The sequence below is a fragment of the Euprymna scolopes genome, chromosome 44 (genome assembly GCF_053919585.1).
Source record: "Euprymna scolopes isolate OS-2025 chromosome 44, ASM5391958v1, whole genome shotgun sequence".
NCBI lineage: Eukaryota > Metazoa > Mollusca > Cephalopoda > Sepiida > Sepiolidae > Euprymna > Euprymna scolopes.
The window spans coordinates 19,546,321-19,564,451 of NC_136525.1; the positions used below are offsets into that span (position 1 = coordinate 19,546,321).

Sequence of the window (18,131 nt, forward strand, 5' to 3'; positions counted from 1 at the left end):
CTTAAACTTCTAGCGGAAATTTTCCGATTCCAGCTTTATTGGAAAATTTCCATTTTCTTTAGCATTTTTCTTTATTTTTACACACACTACTTCCAATATTCTTCCTTTCATTTTTATTTTTATTTTTTTATTTTTTTTACTTTTTAATCTAGGTCATCGTTGGGGAGATGTAAGGGGCATCCGGAGACACAAGATTGCCAAACACGGGGCCGTTGCATCCGTGGTCCACATCAGTAAAACTGAAAAACTTAAGAGGAAATTGTTAAAACCTAAGAAAAAATTTGACCACAGTCCGCATGAGGTAAGCACCTGTGCCCGAACCCACTTGCTCTGCAGTGACATGCAGAGGAAGGGGTGGGCAAGACACTAGCCCTAGGCATCCAAATTTGGGTGTGGAGGGCTATCCAATCTTCATCAAACAATCTCATTTCTCATATTTCTCAGTGTGCTGTTTTCATTAAACGTATAACTAATAAAAGTCTTTATATATATATATATATATATATATATATATATATATATATATATATATATATATTATATATATATACCGATATATATATATATATATATATATATATATATATATATATATATATATATATACATACATACATACAGAGTGTCCCAATAAAATGTATCCACTCTTTAAATTATCTCAACTTGCTACATGAATACGCGATACCACATTCCCAAGAGATGTTTAGGAATAAAGAATGGTACTTCCAGCAGGATGGAGCACTTCCCCACTATCATCATCACGTAAGAGCATATCTTAATAGTCACCTGCAAAACAGATAGTTAGGACAGAGAGGAAGTATCGAGTACTGTCCACGCTAACCGGATTTGACCCCCTGACCCCGGATTTTTCTCTTTTGTGGGATGGGTGGGGGGCATGTTAAACACAGAGTTCACACCACAAAACGAGCTACAACGAATGAGTTGAAAGCAACCATTGAAAGAAGATGTATCAACACACCAATTGAACTGATTAGGAACGTTTTCGATTCAATCAGTGAGCGTTGTCAGCTGTTCATGGACCACAATGACCAACAATTTGAACACCTTCGATAATTAACTGATTTCTATAGTTGTTCACTGGATTTTGATGTATGAAACTTTTCTTTCTTATAATAAACTATTATGGGTACCCGGCGTTGCCTAGATGTTTGGAGGTGTGTTTTGAGCAACAAAAAAAATTGTAGTAGGCAGGCAGGCTCAAACCCGTACCGTGGAGAAGGAAAAGAATGTGAAAAAAAAAGTGACGTCTTTGCTGTTGCATCCATTGCCAAACCGGAAGTGACGGAAGTTTAAATAAGGCTAATCAATCGAAAAGAGGGAATGACTTTCGAAAATATCGGCAAAAAAGAGGATGAAGGAATTCGTGTTTTTAGCCAATTTTTCAATATTTGTTGTCCGAAGGGTCGAGCTTCAAAACAATACTGATCTCGTAAAAATTTGTCTCCTCTATTGAAAGTTTTAGGCAGACATACAAACATACATACATACATTTAAACAGACAGATGAGATTTATATTATAGATGTTGGTTTTATGGTCTTATGTGTATACATTTTATTGGGACACCCTGTATATATGAAGGCAGCCAAGAGGAATTAGAAAATTCTTTTTATGGAGACTTATTGTGCTAATAAAAAAGCTCTACATATGAGATAGAGATTAGATACAGAAAGAAAAATTGACAATACAAAAATATGTACTAGTGCACATAGATTTAATAATCATCAATTCAATAAGGGAAATACATGCAGAGGAGTCATCTTCGTCTTTTGCCTATGCTATTTCCTGCCCTGACGATGGGAGCTGCAGTCCTATGTTGTCTAGTATTTAACTAAAAAAATTTTTCTTTTTTTTTTTGCCTATGCTATTTCCTGCCTTGACGATGGGAGCTGCAGTCCTATGTTGTCTAGTATTTAACTAAAAAAATTTTTCTTTTTTTTTTTGCCTATGCTATTTCCTGCCCTGACGATGGGAGCTGCAGTCCTATGTTGTCTAGTATTTAACTAAAAAAATTTTTCTTTTTTTTTTTGCCTATGCTATTTCCTGCCCTGACGATGGGAGCTGCAGTCCTATGTTGTCTAGTATTTAACTAAAAAAAATTTTCTTTTTTTTTTTGCCTATGCTATTTCCTGCCCTGACGATGGGAGCTGCAGTCCTATGTTGTCTAGTATTTAACTAAAAAAAATTTTCTTTTTTTTTTTTGCCTATGCTATTTCCTGCCCTGACGATGGGAGCTGCAGTCCTATGTTGTCTAGTATTTAACTAAAAAAAATTTTCTTTTTTTTTTTGCCTATGCTATTTCCTGCCCTGACGATGGGAGCTGCAGTCCTATGTTGTCTAGTATTTAACTAAAAAAAATTTTCTTTTTTGTTTTTCAGCTGTTTGTTGAATTGGATGAACTTCACGTCGGTGACCAGTACGACTGGGATTGGGAATGGAGGGAAAAGGCTCGGTGGATTAAATTTGAAGAGGACCTTGAAGAGGGGGCTGAAAGATGGGGCAAACCCCATGTAGCATCGTTATCCTTCCACAGCCTTATAGAACTTCGTAAAGGACTTGAGCAAGGTTAGTAATCCCCTACGTTTTTTTTTTTTATTTCCTCTCTGATCCCAATCACATTTATATATATTAATCAGCATCAGCGTCATATCTGGTTTAACGACTGTTAAGTGTTGGCATGAATTGGAATATCATCAGCATCACGTCCGTTTTACATGATGGCATGTGTTGGACAGCTTTAAGAAATTGACTTTCAAACTAATCTATCTCAGGTCAAGTTTTTAATTTATGCTTTTTTTTCTCACAAGTCCATCCTTGTCATTTCCGCTCACGTTTTCGTTGGTTTCCCCCTACCAACTGGCCTTGCTTCTTCAACTGTTCTACTTTCATCATCTCAATCATATTTGCTTAAACGTCTGTTTTATATGCCGGCATGTGTTGGACAGATTTAAGAAATTGATTTCCAAACTAACCTATCTCTGACCAAGTTTTTATTTATCCCTCTTTCTCTCAAGTCAATTCCTACCACTTTCTCCCATGTTTTCTTTTCTGGTGTTTCCCTGTGAAATCAACCGGCTACATGAAACTGGTCTACATTTACTAATCCAAGAACTCTCATCCATTCTTTAAATGTAACCACACCATCAAAATCCCCAGTTCGACATACATCTCTCTATACTGTCTAATCTTCCTCTGAGGTCATCAGATCTAAGCCTGTATTTAAGACTTACATTACGTATCCTTGTATCATTTTCATACCATTTGTCACCATGCAACATATGTCCTCAACCCTCACTGGTCAGGCACTTTCACCTATTCTTCCATCATCATCATCATCATCATCATCATCATCAGTTTAATGTCCGTTTTTACATGCTAAGTGTGTGTTGGACGGCCTTCAGGAATAGTAAACCTGACCTATCTCTGGCCAGGTCTTTATTCATACCTCTTTCTCTCAAATCCATCCTTATCTGCAACAGATGTTAAACGGAATATGATGATGAAAGGATGGCTACATCTTTTATAATCCAAGTACTCTCATCAATCCTTTTATCATCCTGGTTCCTAATTCTTGTGTAAGTCATCATCATCGTCGTTGTCGTCATCATCATTATCACCACTACGACGACCACCACCATCATCATCATCATCACCACCACCACCATCATCATCATCATTATCAGCATCCTCATCAGCAGCAGCAGCATTATCATCATCATCATTATCATCACCACCAATAACTTATGTGTTAACGGTGAGAAACATATTCTCTACTAAATTACTCCGTCAATTTCTGGTCTACTTAAAACTTGATATATAGGATATTCAAATCTATGGAACAAGACCAATTTGGTTTTTAGTTGGAGAAAAAGAGCTGCTAAGGGGTCAAAATTGAAAATTTGTAATTTAGCGGTTGTGTAGTTTGATGTAATGTGTATGCGCTACACATGTGTAAATATACATTTATACTTTTAATTGTATTAATTTGTACAGTTTGATATGCATTTGGTACAATATAATAATCAATAAAGAATTGGCTCTATCTTATTTTCCCCTCTCTCATTCTTTTTCTTCATCTCTCTCTCTCTATTCCTCATTTATTCTTCCCTCTTTGTTTCTTCATTTGACACGTGTGGAGACAAGAAAATATATTGAACAGAAATTGAACAAATAAAACGTGTCGTTATACGTCAGTCTGACTACCAAGTATGCATAACTTATGTGTTCACAATGAGAAACATATTCTCTACTAGATTACTCTGTCAATTTTTGGTCTACTTGAAACTTGATATATGGGGTATTCAAACCTGTGGAACAAGACCAATTTGGTTTTTAGTTGGAGAAAAAGAGCTGCTAAGGGGTCAAAATTGAAAATTTTTAATTTAGCAGTTGTGTAGTTTGATGTAATGTGTATGCGCTACACATGTGTAAATATACATTTATACTTTTAATTGTATTAATTTGTACAGTTTGATATGCATTTGGTACAATATAATAATCAATAAAGAATTGGCTCTATAGTAATAAATACGAAATCTGCATAAATAAAAATATCATGTTTAAGCTTATCTTGCAACCGGGCAACGCTAGGCAATGTCAGGCAGCCTGCTATTATCTCTATAAAGCCACCATTCACCCATGCATGGAGTATTGGTGCTACGTCTAGGCTGTTGCACCAACCCTAACACTCTCCCTCTTGAACGGGATGCAAAAAAAGAATTTCTAACCTAATAAGCCCTGCACTGTCTGTCAAACTCCAGTCCCTATCCCATCACTGCAGTGTTGCATTGTTATGTTTGTTTTACAAATATTTCCATGGAATGTGTTCCAATGAATTATTGCACTTGTACTCCCCGTAATGAAAGTGCCGTTAATCTACTTAACTAGTAGCAAAGTCATACTCCTCGATGCCAGAAGATTTCTTACTCTAATAGACTGCTTGCCTCTGGGATTCTTTCTCTGCTCCATATTTCCGAGAAATTTAAATGTGATGTTGAACAAACATTTTGCGGTCCAACTCCCCGCTTAGGATGCCCCGTATAACAGTAGCCTCTTACACTTAAGTGGCAGTATGCCTTGTTTGAGAGTGAACAAAAAAACTAAAACAAAAAAAATTTTCTGAGCTCTATCTCCAGACATGTACCTCCAATAAAATAATGAGGCAAAATATCTTCTTTTTCATTTCTTATATTTGGTCTTTGTTTATACCTTATACCTCTTTATTTTTTTACAATCTATCTATCTATCTATCTATCTATATATATATATATATATATATATATATACTTGTTTATTGTTATATAAGCATGCTCACATCCCGCTGCTACAAATAGCCACTTGTTTCAATCAAACAACAGATATCATCAGGCAGCGACTTGACTATTCAAAAGTTCAATGAATAACCATTATTCATTGAACTTTTGAATAGTCAAGTCGCTGCCTGATGATATCTGTTGTTTGATTGAAACAAGTGGCTATTTGTAGCAGCGGGATGTGAGCATGTTTATATAACAATAAACAAGTATTATCAGCTCTTTTTATTGAGCACTATCTAACAACCTCATTGAATTCATTAGTCCATTACTTTTGAATATAAAAAAACCCGAGTATATATATATATATATATATATATATATATATATATATATATATATATATATATATATATATATATATATATTAGTGATGGGACGATTAATCGGAATTGGAAAATCCAGAGCTTTTTGGAGTATCGGAATTGGTATTGGAGGTATTGGAATCAGAAAAATTTTAGCCTGTTTCCCGATGCAAAAACTGATTCCTTAAATTATCTTTTTTATTTGATTTTGGTTTAAGAAACATCTTCCACTGCTTGTAGTAATAATAAAATAATAAATATTTATTGATTTTAAACTTCCAGTAAGACTAAAATCTATGGATCACTCCCCCATAAGTGTGTTTTTGCGTTTGAGGAAATATATTCACATTTAAGATGCGTTTTTACAGGAATCGAGACAAAATAACAGAGATTTAAAAAGAATCGGAATCAGTAATTTAGTACGGAATCGGTAATTGTATCAGAATCAGGAAATATATTGGAATCGTCCCGTGGAATCGGTAATTTTCTGATTCTGATACAATTACCGATTCCATACTAAATTATTGATATATATATATATATATATATATATATATATATATATATATATATATATATATATATATATATATATATATATATATGTGACCTAATCAACTGGGTTTCCTTTTTTCTATATACTTTATATGACATAAATTACATTGAAACAGAAAATATCAGGTGCATGGTGAGCCTACAGGCCATAGTAGTGGTAGTAAAACTAATATAGTTGTAATAATAATAATAATAATAATAATAATAATAATAAAAGAATGAAACCAAATAACCAAGTAGAGTCAAGGAGGAAGGAAAGACCGAAAGCATTGACCAGGCTTCTGCTGGATAAGTGTGAAGAGAACTGGGACCTTGGGAGGCTTATTGCCACTCAAATTCCCGTGAAGACCGATAACCGCTGCCAAAATAATAATAATAACAATAATAGTAATAATAATAATAATAACAATAATAACACTGGGTAACAGCCCAAAAAAACGGCAGGGGTTTCTCAGCTGATTTAGACTAATTTTGGTGTTCTGAGTCCGAATATCATTGATTTTGCTCTATCAGGTCAACTTTTTGAGATACAGCCATAGGCCTACCTGATGAGCTATACATATGGAGTTTTGAGTTCAATCATATTTTTCTGGAAGAATATATTGAATTACAATGCACAGACACAAATAATATTATAAATAATTAATATATTTGTGTTTATCATAAATTTATGTGTATAAATACGTATAGAATGTATTTAATATATTTTTGTGTGAATTTAGGCTAACGAGGGTTATACTTTAGCAAATTTGGGTCATTCTTCCCAAGGACTCCATAGTGACAATATTTGCCTCTTATATTCTCTCTCATATTCTCATTACCTTAACATTTATTGCCTTTGCCTTAAATTAACTCATTGTGGTCCCAGTGTGTGTTTAGACGTGGAAGTTGGTGCACGCCGGTTTTGTTATGCGGGTTTGTGTCTCTGAGAAAATAGTACAATTATGGCATATTCAGTGGCTATAAATCCTAGTACTAATTTATTAACTGTCTATGTTTCAGTATGAGCGTATTTAAAAAGCAGTAAATGGGGGATTCAGCTTATATTTGTTTATTTTCCTTTTTCAAATTCATTGGGTTTTTAGAACAATAAAGGGAATTCCACAATTAGCCAATCAAACCAATACCTGTCTCACCATTACTCCATAGGAATATATGAATAAAATATAATTCAAAATTTACTTAATTAACTCTTAGCCAATCAAATTGATTCTAAATTTCATTGTCTGACACTCAGCTGCATCTTTCTGCAAAGAAATTCCTGTACCAGCGTTCACACAGCTTCCCGACAGTGACGACGAGGCCACAACTACAGACGAGCAAGGATATACAGAAGCGTTCGAGTATGAAGCACAAGATGGTTCGCAGCTCTTTTCACAATGTGAGTTTAATGATCTGGTTCGGGATCTCAGCTTGTCGAAGACTTCCTCCGAGCTGTTGGACTCCAGACTCAAAGAGAAAAATCTACTTGGCAAGGACGCACGTATCACTTTCTTTCGTAGAAGGCATGAGGACTACATGGGCTACTTCTGCCAGGAGGAAGACCTCGTGTACTGCTGAGATATTGCCGGTCTTCTTGTTAAACTCGGCGCTCTTCAATACGATCTGAGAGATTGGCGGCTCTTCATTGACAGCTGCAAGCGCTCTTTGAAGTGTGTGCTCCTCCACAATGGGAACCAGTTCGCCTCAATCCCTTTTGCGCACTCCACAACTCTCAAAGAGAAATATGAAGCAGTGAAGTACGTGCTCGACAAAATCCAATATGAGCAGCACAAATGGATCATCTGCGTCGACTAAAAGATGGTGAACTTTCTACTTGGTCAGCAGTCCGGGTTCACGAAGTGCCCATGCTTTATATGTATGTGGGACGGTCGAGACAGAGCCCAGCACTATGTAAAGAAAGAGTGGCCGGCGCGAGAGCAGTTAGTTAAACGAACCTCTTGTTGACCGGGAGAAGATATTGATCTCACCGCTACACATGAAGCTTGGGTTAATGAAACAGTTCACACACGCTCTGGACAAAGATGGGAGGTGCTTCAACTACCTGTGCCTTTCTTTGACTGACCATTGAGAAGCTGAAGGCCGGCATTTTCGATGGCCCACAGATACGGCAGCTCATAAAGGACACAGAGTTCCAAAACTCCATGAACACCCTAGAGTAAAACTCTGTAGCAAAAAATCTGACCTGATTGAGCAAAACCAAGGTCATTTTCGGACTCAGAGCATCAAAATTAGTCTAATTAAGCTGGAAAACCCAGGACGATTTTCAAAACATATTTTTTGTTACCCAGTAAATAATAATAACAATAATAATAATAACAATAATAATAATAACAGCAATAATAATATAACAACAACAATAACAATAATAATAATAATAATAACAGCAATAATAATAATAATAACAACAATAATAATAATAACAATAACATAAATAATAACAATAATAACAATAATAATAATAACAATAATAATAACAGCAATAATAATAACAGCAATAATACTAATAATAATAAAAATAATAATAATAACAGCAATAATAATAATAATAATAATAACAACAACAATAATAATAATAATAATAATAATAACAATAATAATAATAATAATAATAATAATAATAATAATAACAACAATAATAATAATCATAATAACAGCAATAATAATAATGATAATAATAACAGCAATAATAATGATAATAATAATAACAATAATAATAATAATAATAATAACAGCAATAATAATAATAATAACAGCAATAATAATAATAATAATAATATTAATAATAACAACAATAATAATAATAATAACAGCAATAATAATAATAATAATAATAATAATAATAATAATAATAAGAGCAGTAGCTTCGGCTGGTTTGGAGTGAACAAAAGTTTTTACAAAATGACAGAAATATTATTACAATTAATGGTGACTTTATTGTTAACCAAATATATATTAGACATCAATGGCAAACGGCTGTTGTAATAATGCAAAGTCATTATTAGCAACATATTTTATCACTTCCGATAATGGTGGGGATGAAGATGCATGTAAACATGGAAATATGAAGAACTGATTGCTAATTGATTATTGATTAGGTTCGATTAGCATCTTGATTGTTTGCTACTTAAATATTGAATTAGCTTTCGAGCATGTTTTTAATGAACACCTTCATCCTCTTTTCTCTGCGTGTGAGGATGAGGATCCAAGCAAACATGGAAATATTAAGAAAATCAAGGAGATGATGCGATTATTTGCTAATCAAATATTGAAAAGATGTGCGGCATGCGGCAGTTGCGGCACCCAAGAGGGATCAATCGATAGATTCACGTGTAAATAGAAACTTACGCAGTTATTGCTCGGATAAAAGCATGTTTGTTTTTGTTTTTTGTTTGTTTTTTTTTACATTTTTAAATCAAATCAAATCTTTAACACGGGCTTTACTAAAAATGTACGACCAAAATTATGCCCGATCAATGTACGACTGACTTCTGCTGTTTGTCATATAGAACAACTTGTGTAAAGTTCCTATTTACAATGTCTCCCCACAGGACAGAGTTAGACACCAGAGTCGTTTTTTAATGTGAAGAAAAGGAACAAAAATTAAAATTGTCTCAGTCGTGAAGGATTTCTCCTCCACTGACAGAGAACAAGAAATAGAAGTGATACTACACTTTGAGGTATTTATTTGCTCCCCCACAAATTAGGCGCAAGCCCGATTTTTAATGTGAGGAGTGAAGGGGAAATGGGGACCAACTCCCCGGGAAGTAGGGCACCTGGATAGTGACAATTGGTATGAAGGGTTGTCCCTACATTGACCAAGGTCTTATATATGGGGTCTTTGCTTGCAGTATCTGCCGGAACAGATACTACACTTTGAGGTATTTATTTGCTCCCTCACTGAGCAAATTAGGCACAAGCCCGATTTTTAATGTGAGGAGTGAAGGGGGGAAATGGGGACCAACTCCCCGGGGAGTAGGGGAGTTGGATAGTGACAATTGGTATGAAGGGTTGCCCCTACATTGACTAAGATCTTATATGTGGGGTTGCCCCCACATATGGTCTTTGCTTGCAGTATCTGTTCCGGCAGATACTACACTTTGATGGTGTTTATTTGCTCCCCCACTGAGCAAATTAGGCACAAGGCCGTTTTTAATGTGAGGTAAAAACCAGCTCCCCTAAAAGTAGGCAAAAAGGGGGCACTCTGGTTACCAAAAATAATAATTGTCCCAGTATAGAGGGTTTCCCCTCCATTGACTGGTACAAATTATCTTAAGTGCAGCGTCTGCCGGAACAGATGGTATTTATTTGCTCCCCCACCGAGCAAATTAGGCACAAGGCCGATTTTTAATGTGAGGAGTGAAGGGAGGGAGAAGGGAAAAAGGGGACCAGCTCCCGAGAGGTGGGAAATGGGAGCTGGTTAATGGTCAGGCATGTGGGGTTGCCCCCACATCTGGTCTTTGCTAGTCATAGCTAGTCATGGCTAGTCATAGCTTGCAGCATCTACCGGAACAGATGGTATTTATTTGCTCCCCCACCGAGCAAATTAGGCACAAGGCCGATTTTTAATGTGAGGAGTGAAGGGAGGGAGAAGGGAAAAAGGGGACCAGCTCCCGAGAGGTGGGAAATGGGAGCTGGTTAATGGTCAGGCATGTGGGGTTGCCCCCACATCTGGTCTTTGCTAGTCATAGCTAGTCATGGCTAGTCATAGCTTGCAGCATCTACCGGAACAGATGGTATTTATTTGCTCCCCCACCGAGCAAATTAGGCACAAGGCCGATTTTTAATGTGAGGAGTGAAGGGTCCTGAAGGGAGGGAGAAGGGAAAAAGGGGACCAGCTCCCGAGAGGTGGGAAATGGGAGCTGGTTAATGGTCAGGCATGTGGGGTTGCCCCCACATCTGGTCTTTGCTAGTCATAGCTAGTCATAGCTTGCAGTATCTGTTCCGGCAGATACTACACTTTGATCCTGGCCCGAAGGCCGACTGGTGTAAAGTTGCTTAAATTAGCAGAAGCAGAATCGGGCAGATTTTCGTCGTACATAACGAGGTTTACTGAACTTGTACGACGAAATAATGTCCGATTATTTACCCTTGCTGTTGATTTGCTATTAAAGCAACTTCGACACGAACGAACTATTGAGTTTATCATCAGTGCAAAAATATCGTAAAAATCTGCTGTGGTATTATTAAAATAAACAATAAAATGAATTTACTCAAAATTTTCAGTCGAGAGATTATTTTTATTTATTTATTATTTATTTTTTTTTTTTTTTTTGCAAATATAATTTTTAGATCCATATAAGAAAAATAATAAAATAATAATTTAAATATATATTAGAAAACTTTAAATGTCATGAAATGATAAAATCATTTTTAATTTACTTTGTTGGTGTTGAATTCCGATATTTTGCTAAGTAAAATTAGCCTCATCAGGGTTCTATGTCCAGCCCGTATTTTTTTTTATTTTTCTTCATTTTGTTGTTATAATAGAGGAGGTAATTCATGGAGAAAAAAAATTCAAATGTACGTGCTGTTAAAATTGGACAGCACGTACATTTGAATTTTTCTTCTCCATGAATTACCTCCTCCTTTATCGGAATTCAACACTAACAAAGTAAATTAAAACTGATAGCTGTACGTGTACATTTAAAAAATTAAAATATCGAAAAAAGTTTCAATTGTACGTAATGAAGTTCTCCGAAAAAAAAAAATCACTTAATTTTATCAAGTAGTTTTTATTTTACAGTGAAAAAAAAAAAAAAAAAAAAAAAAACGTGTTTTTCCGCTGTAAAAAAAAAAACAAAAAAAAACTACTCGATCAAATTAAGTGAATTTTTTTTTCGGAGATCTTCATGTCATAACGGATACGTACAATATAACTTTTTTTTTTTTTTTCGATATTTTCATTTTTTAATCTCTTGATTAAACTGTACAAGTACCTTAAATTCTTTTCAGAATAAATGTCTTCAAAAAGTGTGTAACTATTTTTAACTAAAAAAATAACAATTATTACAAAAATAAATTTCTTTTTTTTTTTTTAATATTCTCTCTTAAGGCAGATAGTAAATATATACATAAGTATTCATTTACATAATGAATTCCTTAAAAACTGAAGAAAAAAATTTTCTAATTCTGTGTGTCACTTTTTTTCCGCTTTTTTATTTTTTGTTAAAAATCTTTGTAAAAAAAAAAATAAACAAGTTTATTTTTTAGATTAGTCGTGCCTTGATTTTACTAATTATGCGCGACTAAAAATTAAAAACGATTTTATGTACTTTTAATGAAATTCTAAAAGACTCGAACAATTATTTGGCACATTGTATTGGAAAAAGATCATCTCAGTTTAATTAAAGGGTTTAATTAGTCAATTCGACAGTTTCAAGTTTAATTTAAAATTCAAACAAAGAACAAGCGGTAATCGTGAAGAAAGAGAGAGCCTGTTTCCTCCGTTTGACTATAGGTGGCGTTACTGTCTGTCCACCCAGTTACGGAAGCACAAAATGTATATAATGCCACCCTTGAAATAAAAATAAATGTTTTTGTTATATTTTAATTTTAAACATGGTTTTTTTTGGGGGGGGGGCAAACATATTTAAGTTTTGTTTTTTGTTTTTTCAAACATATTTACGTTTTTTTTTTGTTTGTTTTTGCAAGCATATTTAAGTTTTATTTTTCCAAACATTTACGTGTTGTTGCTTGTTTATTTTAAAACATTTACGTTTTTTTTTTTGTTTTTGCAAGCATATTTAAGTTTTATTTTTCCAAACATTTACGTGTTGTTGCTTGTTTATTTTAAAACATTTACGTTTTTTTTTTGTTTTTGTTTTTTGCAAGCATAAACTAAATATTTTTGAAATATTTTTCTTTTTGAAAAGTTTGCTTATGCACTTATTGGTACCGCGCTATTTTTTAATAGTAGTTTCAAGTAAGATTCAGGTTTTACAATATCCTTTTTCAAATAAATATATATATATTTGTTTACAAACAAACGTTTGAGCCCTCTACGAGTGGCGGACGGATGTTTATTTAAATAATCGTTCGGACAGGTTAATTTCGGCCACCGATTCCGTAATCAAGGGGTAGGACTGCCGACTGTCATCACGACGGTTCTAGGTTCGATCCTCGGCTTGGGAGAGGTGTTAGTCTAGCGGCACTGATGAGTTGTGAAACAACGAAACAGGTCTGTATGCCGATGACTAAAATATATTTTATATATATATATATATATATATATATATATATATATATATATATATATATATATATATATATATATATATATATATATATATATACTTGCGGAAAAGGTAAAATAAGTGCAGAAAAATTAAGAAAAAAGGGGGGGTCCATAAAAAAGATAAAAGAAAAAACGTTGATTTTTTTTATTATTATCATAAGAACGTAAAAAATACTCGAGGAAAAACGGTTGTACCCATAAATATGTTTAAAAGAAAAATATAGCAAAAACATTTAGTTTATGCTTGCAAAAAAAAAAACGTAAATGTTTAAAAATAAACAAGCATCAAAACGTAAATGTTTGGAAAAATAAAACTTAAATATGTTTGCAAAAAAATAAAACTTAAATATGTTTGCACAAAAAAAAAAAGAAACATGTTTAAAATTAAAATATAACAAAAACATTTATTTTTATTTCAAGGGTGGCATTATATACATTTTGTACTTCCGTAACTGGGTGGACAGACAGTAACGCCACCTATAGTCGAACGGAGGAAACAGGCTCTCTCTTTCTTCACGATTACCGAACAAGCAATAGTCGATAATAATGATAAGGATTTCTTCTACTTTTTACAAAGATTTTTTTTTTTTTGCAAATGTGTAGTTTAGCGGCGTAAATTATTTGTCAGACAAAAAATTGTAAAAACTATTTACTTTTATATAAAATATATTATTAGACCTAAGAGCTGAAATAAAAACAAAACGAATTTAGTCACAGTCACAACTTACAGCCGAGTTTTTTTTTTGGGGGGGGGGGGACACTAAAATTAAATTAAATTAAAGTGACCTTTTTCTTTAAAATTTAAATTTTCTAGTAAAATAACACTGTAACACTAAAAAAATCGGTAAATGTATAGTTTAGCGGCGTAAATTATCTGACAAACAAAAATTTATAAAAACTATTTATTTTTGTATAAAACACATTATTCATTATCCTAAGGCTGAAATAAAAGCCGAAAAAAAAATAATTTTTAATATTTTCTCAACATTTTTTATTAGACAAAATGTACGATAATCGAAGCCGCCATATTGTTTGTAAGATTTGGCCTTTCTAAGGTTTGACAGATTGGCATTTTTAAGACCAAAATTGCCCTTTTTTACGCTCTTTCATGAACTATGTTGTTGGCTGCCATTTTCTTTTCTTTTTTTTTTTGTAATTATAAAACGTAAAAATCGGTAGAGTGTTTTTTTTTTTTTTTAACGGCAAAAACTGATAAGTGAAATATGATAATATTTCCACTACGGTGGCGCATATTTACTAACTTTTGCTTACAGCACGCAATAGAAAGAGACGTTAATTCTGGCGCTTAAAGCCACCGAAGATGTCAACTCGAAGAAAAGCAGACATTTGTCTCCCTTTATTTCAACTGTGAAAAACATCTGATGTCGCGGTTTTTTAATCCTTGTTTAAAAAAGTATTTTATTTAAAAAGGACATTGAATATAAAACATAAATATGGAAAAATTCTTAACAATGAAGAATGGAAGTACCCATTGATTAGTATTTTTATAGGTAAGTGATTTTTAGAATATATATATATATATATATATATATATATATATATATATTATCGAATCGAAGTAAGTTAAAATTCGTTGATTTTCTTTAAATCTTTTTTAAAGAAAACTGATTAAAAAAAAAACAAATATTGCATAATTTGCTATTAAACCTGTTATTTTTTTTTTTAAGTTAATCTTTGCTCCTTTAATTGAACAAAAATTAGGGTTTGAATTACATTTTTCAAGTAGTTATAAGCTTGGAAAGATATTAAGTCGAATTATTCAAGTGTTTATCACGCATTTTTAATGGCGATTGCTGACACTGCTACACAACCGGTTATTGTTTGTGGGCAACCATTGATGATGATGTGCGTGTGAATAGATGATGATGATGATGATGATGATGATGATGATGATGATGATGATGATGATGATGAAGGAGGAGAAGAAGAAGAAGAAGAAGAAGAAGAAGAAGAATTTTTTTCATCAGGGACGCGAAATTGGCTGTCACCGTCTACTTCCTGCACTTCCTTACTTAGCAATAGCTCGAATGAGTGAATATGCGTCATTGCCCAAGTTCCCTATTATTTCGATTCCGATATGCAAAAAGTTCGATTTTTCGGGGGGGGGGGTATAATCCACAGAGATACGAAAAAGTGGTAAAAAAAGACAAATATATAAAAATAAATGTTATCAACGGAAAAATAAGTTACTCTTCTACCTATCTGGAATTTTTTTTTTAGTGTTTTTAATCACCCTAAGATGTTTAATCATTTTGAAAAGCATAGTGTTTATCAGTACGTGTGAACAAGAAAAATGGCGGTAAGCCGGCCTCTAAATATGTGAAGTTTAGAAAATGAGTTAAAACTAAAAAAATATACAAAATACTGTTAGAAACCTACTAATATATGTCACGGTAATATACAATGGGTGGGTTTCTAACAGTATTTTGTATATTTCTTTAGTTTTAACTTATTTTTCAAACTTCACATATTTAGGCGTCAGCTCGCCGCCATTTTTCTTGTTTGCACGTATCTAAAAACGCAGTCTGTTTTTCGAAACGATTAAACGTTTTAGAGGGAGTAAAAACGCTAAAAACTTTTCCAAATAGGTAGAAGAGTAACTTATCTTACCTTTATACATTTTTCTCTCATATTGTCTAGCTGAAACCACTATCAATAATTTCCTCCACTCTGTATCTGTGCTTAAACCTAAACGTAGATTCCATGAACAAAGTTTCTTTCTTAGAACTGCAAACCTGTGGAACTCTTTTCCGTTTTCCTGCTTTCCAACTGACGACAATACGGTTGTCTTCAAGTCCAATGTAAACAAGTTCTTGATGAGTCATCTCTTTAAGTAATCCAATTTACCAAATTTCCACTACTAACGATTACTACGATGTTGTCCCATGGACTACTGTACACTAATTAATCCTTATCCTCGAGTGTGCCCGAGCCTTGATAAGTGGTAACTCTTTTGTAAAAAAAAAAAAAAAAAAATGGGGGTGTTTGTATTACTGTACACATAGATTCGAAAAAATTGTCAAAAAACAAATATATAACAAATAAATGTTATCAAAAGCAAGATAAGTTACTTTTCTACCAAACTTTTTTTATTATTCAATGTAACATGTTTATTCAGCTCGAAAAAACATACATTGTTTACCGATGTATTGGAAAATTCAAAATGGAGCCTGACTCTCTCTTTAACACGGTAAGTTCGGGAAAAGGTGTTATAAATAATAAACTAGACAAAATACTATTTAAAAAAACACCGAATATATGTCAACCTATGTCACGGTAATATATATTGAGTGAGTTTCTAACAGTATTTTGTCTAGTTTTATATTTATAGCACCTTTTCCCAAACTTACCGTGTTTAAGAGAGAGTCGGGCGCCATTTTGAATTTTCCAATACATCGGTAAACACAGTATGTTTTTCGAGCTGAATAAACATGTTACATTAAATAAAAACACTGAAAACATATCCAGTTAGGTAGAAAAGTAACTTATCTTGCCTTTGATAACATTTATTTGTTATATATTTGTTTTTTGACAACTTTTTCGAATTTATGTGTACAGTAATACAAACCCAATTTTTTTTTTTAATTTAACTACTTTTTTGTATCTCTGTGGATTGTAAGAGAAACCTGATTTTTCTGATTCCCGATTCCAATTAATTGCCCCAACACTAGTTTTTACACACAATTGTCATCATTCGTGAAAACATTGTACTAATATAGAAACACAACTGTGGAATTTCCACAGGTCCCACAAGCAATTATATAATTCTGTTTAGTCGTTGGGTTGTTTTGTTTGTGTTTTAAAGCGTCGACCTTGAAAGCTATTAATTGAATAATTGTTTCTTTTTCTTCGTCGTTCGCTCGTGACCTGATTCTTTTTATTTCGTGCTCGACATTTTTTTTTTTTTTTTTTTGGTCTTGTGTTACTAAGAAAATACGACTGATCCGTTGGTTCCCACAACGAATGATCTGCGTGGGAAAAGTCAGGTCATAATTGACGAGTTAATGAGAATGAGTGCACGTCTTGAGAGAAATATTGGCCGTGGCACCCAGGTACCGCCACGCCATCCCACCCGGATATCATCCTGGACGAGATATATATATATATATATATATATATATATATATATATATATATATATATATATATATATATATATATATATATATATATATATATATATATATATATATATAATGACATAAAAGACAATCGTCACCGCAAATACAACTTGTGATCTTGTAGTTTTCTATTTTTACCCCTTCTCTCTCTTTTCATCTCTCTCTCTCTCTCTCTCTCTCTCTCTCTCTCTCTCTCTCTCTCTCTCTCTCTCTCTCTCTTCCTCTCTATCTATGTCATTTTGTTCGTTTTGTATTTCTCTGTTTTTCTCTCTCTGTCTCTCCCCACCCCTCTCTCTGCGCGCGCGCACACACACACACACACACACACACACACACACATATATATATATATATATATATATATATATATATATATATATATATATATATATATAGTCTCTATTCCGAATTCCAAGATGTTTATTTTACCGTTTATTTTAGTCAGCATGTTAAAATGGTCAATTCTTGACAGCACCTCTTTCGTAGCGCAGAAACAATCATACTTATGCAAATTTTTTAATATTTTCCATCCTGACTCGTGAGAAAAATAAGAAATTAACT

General features: G+C 33.3%; 1 protein-coding gene across 5 annotated transcripts in view; it reads left to right on the plus strand.

The window, feature by feature from the left end:
• The window catches only part of LOC145268721 (band 3 anion transport protein-like), a 971,550-nt gene that overhangs the window by 731,277 nt on the left and 222,142 nt on the right, over positions 1–18,131 (plus strand). For all 5 annotated transcript variants that reach the window (XM_080124275.1, XM_080124277.1, XM_080124273.1 and 2 more), the window contains 2 exons: positions 153–301; positions 2,398–2,584. In XM_080124275.1, coding sequence (XP_079980401.1) covers positions 153–301; positions 2,398–2,584 — 336 coding nt within the window. The remainder of the gene's footprint in view (positions 1–152; positions 302–2,397; positions 2,585–18,131) is intronic.